General features: G+C 34.9%; 1 protein-coding gene and 1 long non-coding RNA gene across 2 annotated transcripts; one reads left to right on the forward strand and one right to left on the reverse strand.

Moving 5' to 3' along the window:
- Positions 1-4,082: 4,082 nt before the first annotated feature.
- Positions 4,083-5,721, reverse strand: LOC110671602 (protein trichome birefringence-like 19). The gene is made up of 2 exons (XM_021834103.2): positions 5,120-5,721; positions 4,083-5,004 (listed from the first exon to the last, which is right to left on the reverse strand). The coding sequence occupies exons 1-2, from the start codon at positions 5,573-5,575 to the stop codon at positions 4,195-4,197; spliced, it is 1,266 nt and encodes a 421-aa protein (XP_021689795.2). The 5' UTR covers positions 5,576-5,721; the 3' UTR covers positions 4,083-4,194.
- Positions 5,487-5,846, forward strand: LOC110671604 (uncharacterized). The gene is made up of 2 exons (XR_002498121.2): positions 5,487-5,624; positions 5,721-5,846. It is a non-coding gene; the product is annotated as an uncharacterized LOC110671604 (long non-coding RNA).
- Positions 5,847-8,662: the final 2,816 nt, after the last annotated feature.

The following is an 8,662-nucleotide window of genomic DNA, read 5'->3' on the forward strand; positions in this document are numbered from 1 at the left end:
ATTTAATATAAATGACTCAATACAAATCAAGAAAAGACCAAATACGTCCTAAGTCGTGCCAAAAATTCGACAGAGTCTCTCCTATACATAGGACCTACCCAACCTGTAAAAGGGCTCAAAACGTACTTCTATATTCACAACCCATATATCTACAACTCAATCACATCACATAGCCCCTCCTGGGCCCATCAAATCAGTCATCCATCACAATATGTAAAATTTCAATTTAGTTCTTATAATTGATCATTTTTGCAAAACCTGCCCAAATAAGCTCTAAAAATTCTAAAACTTTGCCCCGCGGTCTCTAGCAATATTACTAGGTTATTGCAAAAAGAATCACAATTTTCTGAGCTACCACGAATATTTTATAGATTTTTAATCGTATTTAAACACTAGAAAATTACGAAAAAGTAAGGTTCAGGTTTACCTTTGCCGATTCTGACTCAGGGGACGCACTCGGGACGTCTGACAATGGTGGGGTAGCCAAAACCTCGATTCAATTCGGAGACTTTTTCAGTGGCCAGTGCATGTCGGCGAAAATTCATGCACTGGACAATCGCGAATTTCCGCGAATTGAAGATACCTACACGAAGCCCACAACACGGGGGTTAGTACATAAATTTTACGAAATTTTCTAAACTCATTAAATGCTCGGAAAAACACTAAGAAGTTCCGTGGGACCCATCGAAAAACAGTGCTGGAAAAATTTGAAATTTATATCGCCGCGAAGCTCTCGACGAGTGGAGCGCTCTGGTACTCTCGGTTTTCTTGTGGGGTTCACGGTTTGCGAGAAATCTAGCCCAAAAATTAAAATGGGCTAAAATTTCCCGGGTAAAAATTGGACAAACCGCTAAATGGATTTCGGTGTTCTTAGTGTCTATGGAAAGCTCTCGACGAGTAGATGGATTTAGACACAAGACCCGGTCCGATTGGTGGCCGGATCGGCGGGATTTCGGCCAGGAAGAAGAAGCGACGCGCTTGCACGCCGCGTTGCTTCGGGCGCCTTTTTCAGGCGTTCCAAGTGGCGTAGGGCGGCCAAGACGGCGCCGGCAATGGGTGGCAGAGGCGGCGGCGCAGCAAGGGGAGGAGGGAGGAGAGAGAAAACGGGAGAGAAAGAGAGAAGAAAAACGCGCGCGGGAGAGGAATAAAAAGGAAGAAGAAAGGCCGGTCCGATTTTGTCCGGTTCGATTCGGCCGGTTCGATTCAGAATACAAAATTTTGAAATTTTACTCTGTCTTGGGATCGAAAACGAGGCCTAAAAATTTCAAAAAAATTCTTGAAAACTCAGAAAAATTTGTAGACTCCAAATATATTTTTAGTTTTCTCACATGATCTTTAAATTAATTTTTAAAAATCATCAAAATTTTATATTTTCGAGAAATCAAACCCGATTTCGAAAATCCGAGAAATTTCAAATAATTTTCTAAAATTTAAATAAAATAAAAACATCAATATTTGTCCAAAAATAATAAATTTAAAAATTAGGGGTGCTACAAATGAGCAAGGTAAGAACCAAGAATATTACAATTAAGTATATGATAAGGAAGGAAACTAATGATAGTTGGTGGAATATGAATTTTCAATTTAATTCTAAGCTTTTTGACTTTTTGTCTCATTTGTAAATGAATATTAATTTTAAAATATAGATGTATGTGAGCAGGTGAACAACACAAAGCGTTTGCCAAGAACCTTATCATCATCAGAATCTAATGCTATGCCTTTAACTCCATGGTCAATTAGATTCATTTACTTGAAAAATAATATATAATAATTGACTCATTCTTTTGGACATCTCAACTCAAAATAGGCAGATTGCAAGTTTCCAACTATCTTGAGAAAAACCATTCCTTTTCAGTTTATTGTCTATTTTACATGGGTTCTTTTTCACACACATATATATACATAATTCCATTAATTTAATCCAATTAACATGAGAGTAACCAATAAAAAATTAAGTATATAACTTAATTGTAATAAACCTTTCCCATATTCACATTTTTTAAGATATTTTTTTAATGAAAAATTAAAAAAGTAAAAACTCGAACCTGACACCTGCCAAATGAGTTATATATAAATTAAATAAACTAAATAATATTAATTTAGATATTAATGTGAAATAGTTTTAAGAAAAGAATCCATGTTTATATTTATTTTTATTTAATTTTTTGGGCAATTTTATTATGTACTTTTATTAATACTCACAACATCATCATATATATATATAGATAAAAATTTTCCGTATTAAAATTGTGCCTACATAAATTGCCAACTGTGTTAAAACTAGAAAGGAGTCCACACATTATACGTCACTAGTTTGGTATTACATTTCCATCATATTGGGCAGAAAGAAATTAAAATTATAGTTGGGTTTTCATTTTCACATATAGAAAGATCACATTTATTAGTTATTCTTAGTCTAATCACAGCGCAAACCCGAAGGTGACTTCTTGGACTAGCTCAATAGGTATTCCAGCCAGAAAATTATGCATGGGCAGTGGCGGATTTAGAAGAAACCACTGATCATTCCTGAAATGAAGCATATAGCTGCCAATAATAATAATAATAATAATAATAATAATAATAATAATAATAATAAAAGACAAGCTAAGTTGCATATGGGCAGACAGCATTTATCATGGATTAGCGGAGGCCCAGTTTCTGTTGGGTTGAGATTGTTTTCCATAGGCAGAGCCTAATGAATTTGATGTAATCAGCCTAAACGAATTGGGCCAAATTTAGGGAGAGAGCACAGTTAGTATGTCCTTATTGACAAAAGCAACTAAACAGAAAGACAGCTGCTGTAATAAATGCAGAATGGCATCAACCCAATTGTCCTTGTTTTTTCTTTAAGGTTTAGCTCATACTATTAATGGAGATTATTATTCATTGCTCTGTAGGGTGTAGGGTCTCTTTCTAGAGAATTATTGGCCTTTAAATATGGTGGTCAGTAGGCGAAAGAAAGTTGCCAAAAAAAAAAATCATAAGGGAGGAAAGTGATGGGTTTGGATTACATTTCACTACAAATCCAATTCCTAAACTAACTCTTTTATCACATGTTCGACAGCCGTTTGACAAATTAAATAAAGTGAAAAAAAAATCAATAATTCAAGTTTAATTGGTATGTATTATATTGATGTTAACAACCCTTAACTGTTAAATTGTTAATAGTCGACACACCCTTCAATAACCCTTTGTTTATAATTATGACTCATAATTAATTAAAGATTCATAAAGCTATAATTAACAGATTTCATACATTCTAATAACCCTATTAATCCTAACCCCTAGCCAAGCCAACCAGAAAGTTGTCAAGTACCTCGCTAATCCTTTGCGGCTTTGCCAAATCTCCAAATCCAAATGATCTTAGAGATTTGAGACTATGGAAAACAGTATAATGTCAAGCATATTCTGAATTGTCATTCAAAATGTCAAACAGTGAAGAGGTTACATTCTTTTTGGATGTGAAGTTGAGGAAGATGATACTTATAATAGTCATTCAAAACATTCATTAGTATCCGTGAGCAGCAATTTTCACCCAAATGTAGTGACATTTAGTCACTTGATATCCCTTGTACTACGCTCAGGAAGAGGTAGAATAAAGCAAGATTTTTAATGATTTTAAAAACTTAATGAATTTTTATTGTTTGAGCAAAATGAAGGATTTTTAAAGTTGTTTGAGATTTTAATGAGGAAAATTTTAGCAACTTATTGTTTAGTGAGTTGAAAATTTGATTTTTTTTTTAATTTTTATTTTTTAAAAACCTTTGAAAATCATACTCATTCCTTATAAAATCATGAGCTCTTTCAAATATATATATATATACCTAAAAAAACCTCTCATTACCTTATAAAACCTCCTCTCAAACAGAATGTAAGGACAAATGTAAACTTGATATGGTGTGCAAAACTGCCATGTGATACCACCTTATTGCAGCCAGTATTGTTAAGAGCCAAGTGATTTTCTTGAACTGCAGTCTTTAATTCTTTATTATTACTTGATAAGAAAATCCCATCAAAACAGGTTTATCTGCTACATGCATTGAGATCATTTGTACCGTCGCAGAACTACTGAAAAACCAATGAGACTTCAAATTTCAGCTTTTAATTTACGTCAAAATAACAAATCATTACATTATAAAGAATACTCATTAAATAGTATTTGCAACATATATGTAAAAAATGTATCCATAAACATCAAACAATTTTCTGCAGCTCGCCACGAAAGGATCTCTGAGCTTCCCTCTTCATTACATAAAGCAGAAACTCATTCCAAGTGTCAATGGGGCCTGGCAAGCACCAATGAACACAGTCGGCTACGGTCATATTCCGATGCAGCGAGTGTCCATAATGGTTTGGATGTCCATCTGGTCTAAGCAGCATTGCTTCAGTAGTAGCTAGCAGCACAAATTTCAAACCTCTCTTCCTCCCTTCTTTCTCTGCTTTCTTAAGTTCCTCAACCTGTGTCAAGTAGAATTCCAAGTTATAATCTTCTAGCTTCATTTCTTCACTTGTATAGGGTTTCGTCCTTGGACAACTCCCTCCTGCATTCCAAGCCCCATTCTCAAAGTGGGATGGGGAAAATGTCCTTAAAAATGTTATACCCTTGAATCCTTTTAGCCTCAGAAGGGTCCCAAAGGCAGTTCGAAAGGCCATCCTGTATCCATAGTACTTAGTAACAGCAGTAATGTTTTCTTTATTGCAGTTGTGACAGCTAACAATCTGGCCATTCAAGTAGTATATCAGAGGACGAAAGAACCATTGTCCGGCAGAGATGACCACATAATCAAAATTTTCAATCTGACTTGCCCATGCCTTATCTGCCTGGTCTAAGTAAAGGTTCATCAGGCTGTTGAGAGAATGACCACTGGGGTCTGCATCGCAGGATTTAACCAGGAAGGGAGACCATAAAGTGGCTAAGGTAAACCTGTAATCACTATAGAACCAATACCTGAAATATGTTGTATCTGATGTATATTTGTGAGAAACATCCACTGGGTGGACCACCTAAAAGACGTTGCAGAGTAGAAATGAGAGCACATTCTCTTTTGGGTTTCAGTTTAGAATCATTATGCTGGAGCATGCTTAGTAATTGAATGGAAATGAGCAATTGAGAACTTACACTGGCTAGGAGACACAACAGTGATTGCATTTGGTTCATTCCCACAGAATCCCAAACAAAGCCCAACCATTTCCATCTAACAACACCCAAGAACTGCACTGTGTTAAAGAAAGGAAGCTCACATTCCTCTGGTCTCCATCTCCATTTCATGAACTCTGTATCAGGCCTCCCAAATTTCATGCAGTTTTGCTGATCAATGATCAAATTGCAGGTTGCATTAGTATAGTAAGGTCCTCTGAGATAAGGCACCCATTTTCCAGTAAAAATATCACATTCCTTCACTCTTTCTCTGCTTCTCAAATCACTGATATTGACACTATGAGATGGTAAAGGTGAGCGCGAATTCTTCAACAGATACAGAGGGATTATGGTGAGGAAAATTAAAGTGAAGGCTATCAGGAACAGCCTTTTCTGTGAGCTGTTTCCACTAGAATGCTCAGTGGCATGAAACTTCATGGTGGAGAGTAATTGAAGTAAATTTGGTAGTTTGTGTCATTTTATACAGGTATGAGCAGTGATGTGATTTAATTGTGTAATTTGGAAATGGATGCTATGTTCATAATAATTAATTTGAAACAGCTCTTTTTGGTTGATTTGGCAGCTCTTAATAGGTGAGTTTTGCGTGCGCCAGCTAAATCCTCCAATAGTAGTCGCCTTTATTGTTTGGCAAGGCATCATGATATCTTTGCAAAGTTCTAAAGCAGAAGTTCTAATTGCTTTTGTCTCATATTAATTTAATTTGCTAGTATCATGCCTTTGTAGATTAGAGTTTTTGGTAGAATAATACTTATATTATTGCCTATTTAGTTTTTCAATAGTAGTCGATCGAATGCTTTATCTCACAGTGCAAAAAGTCAAGATTTTAGACTCTCACAATTGTTCTCCCTTTAGAAATTCCCAAGGCACTTAGAAGAAGTCTTAAATTGTTTGTTGCTCGACGTGCACTTAATGGTGTGTACAACTCGTTAAATAACTTGTTAAATAGTATGATTAAACAGAGAAGTGCTGAGACACTTTTCTTGTAGCAAATAGTCTCCAACAATCATAAAGTTCATGAATTCCTTGAGACAGTTCATGGTGGTTCGACTCAAAGGTATCTTGAGATGTAAGTAGATGAGTTAGTGCTAAGTAACAACGGCGTGGCTTAGGAGGAAAGCAATTGATGATCCCAAATTTTCCACGTGTGAATATGGTCATTTGCCCTCTTCTTTTCCAATTTTCTTTTTCAAGAAAAGAAGGTCACTCTCCTTTTGCCTTGACAATACATGGAGATGGGGGTGCTGATCGTCCTTATAGCCTCCATTAGGGTCTCTGACATAAATAAACTCTGTAACTATCCCAGTATTATGACATGTTACAATCAACTTTCTATTTTATTTTCGTCTTTGATGATTCATTGAGCTATATATGATCAGTGGTTCAGCTTTCAAGCCCAGTAACTTTGTTTGAGATGGAAAGTTTTGAGGAACTTAATCTGTGGTTCTTGAGGCTGGGGAGGGTGGTACGGCAAGACTAAATTTTGATTGAGCTTTTGGGAGCATTTTCTTACCCAACTTTACCAAATTGAGTTTAATTAAATACTTGGAAATTGAGTGTAAATTCTTTGATGGTAGCTGGATTTTTCAATTTAGGCAACCCCACCCAATTTACTAAAATTTTTGTACATCAAAATGTTAGAAATGTAATCAATAGATCAAACTAAACAGGCAATGACTACTTAAGACTCTTGCATTTGACTAAAAAGTGCATTACAGGGGGAAAAAAGGTTTCCAGCAGAAACCCAAAGCTCTTACCTGTATATGCTCTTGCAATTCCAAAGTCTGATATCTTAACCTTTTTCTATAGAAAACGATCAGGGCCTAAATATTTCATGTGCAAAGCAAAATGATTCTCTAACGCACTTGGGAACACCATAATTTTAGTAGAAAAAGGTGATAAATAGAGGTATTTGATTGCTATGTGAATGGTGGGTGACCTTATATTATTGCATCTAAGTGTGCTCTAATGCTATCATATTCTATCATCTTACCAGGCTACATTTGTTTATAAATGTAAATTATTATTAGACAATTTCTAAACCTCCATGCCCATGGAAGAGTGAGAGCTTGTCAGGAAGAATGAAAGTAACATTTTCATTTCTCTTAATAATTGCTCACATTGGTCAGGTTTCCATCTCCATTTCAAAAAATCAGTGTCAGGTCTGCCAAACTTGATGCAGCTCTGTTCATCAAAGATTTCCTGACATGTTGCATTAGTATAGTAAGACCTGTTAGGGTACCAAATCCATCTCCCTTGGAAAATAGCACAAGCGGTCTTCCCAAAATTTATGGTCTTAAGAGTTCTAAAAGATGGCTAGGGTGAAGAGGAATTGAAGATGTAGAGTGGAATAATAGTAACAAGAAAAAGGATAAGGCCTAGTAGGAGAAGTTTGATCATGGTAGGTTGATGCCAATGTGAAGCTCAATGAAATGAGCATAACTAGAGAAATTAAAAATGGGACAATTTGCATAATACACACCAATATAGGTAATATATAAACAACTCGATGATGAGGATGAAGTTCTTCGTGAGAGTGAGTAATATGGGCCAGGAAAATCCTTACCTACACTACATCCAATCAGTCTAAAAACTGTCACATGAACAAAATGTGTTGAAATTATTTCAGGGTTCATTGTTTTTAAGTGTGAACTTATCAGTTTGGTAAACTGAGAGAGAGACAGAGAGAGAGATGAGAAGAGAGGGACAAAAATCATGGCAGTACTAAGCATTGTTATTATGCTTATTAAATCTTGCTAGAGTGATGAATGAAAGAATCTGAGGAACATCAAAGGAGGAAAAGAAGAGGTTCAGGAACCCGTCCCTGGCGTGACTTTAGAGCAAAGAAAACAAGGAGTTTTCGTTTTGTTACTGTCAAGAGTCCCACGTTAAAAGAAAAAAAATCAAAGATTTATAAGAGTAGAGGTTAGCTAACTAATTGATTACTTCTAATATTTTAACAATGATCGGTTCAAGTCTAAGTAAGTTTATCTCATTCTTTATATACTTTTATCTCAATCCGCTCATTTACCTCTTCCACTTGATGAGTCTAAAACTTCTAAGTGTATTAATCACTTATTAATTAATTTATTAATTTTATTATTTTTTTTATCTTTTGATTTTGTTTATTTATCATACAGAAAATAATGATGTTATCTAATATTGTTTACTAAATAATCATAAAAGAAGTTCTACTAAAAATAAATTATGAAAGAAGTTCAATATTTCTTCGTTGGACTAAGACAGCCCACTAAAGAAAATAGACTATTAGCAATGGATTAATTGATTCATCACTAATTTACAGTTAATTCAAATATTGAGTTTCAACAACGAATTTACTTTCAATAAAATCTGTCACTAATTATTAGTGACGGATTAATAATATATCAGCAACGATAACATTACTAATCATATTATTCACAACGATTTTTTTTTCTTTTTTCTTATATCTCATAATATATATATTTTTTGCACCCATTCGATTTCATAGCATCACCATAACCCGCA

The sequence above is a fragment of the Hevea brasiliensis genome, chromosome 16 (assembly GCF_030052815.1).
Source record: "Hevea brasiliensis isolate MT/VB/25A 57/8 chromosome 16, ASM3005281v1, whole genome shotgun sequence".
In the NCBI taxonomy this organism is placed as follows: domain Eukaryota; kingdom Viridiplantae; phylum Streptophyta; class Magnoliopsida; order Malpighiales; family Euphorbiaceae; genus Hevea; species Hevea brasiliensis.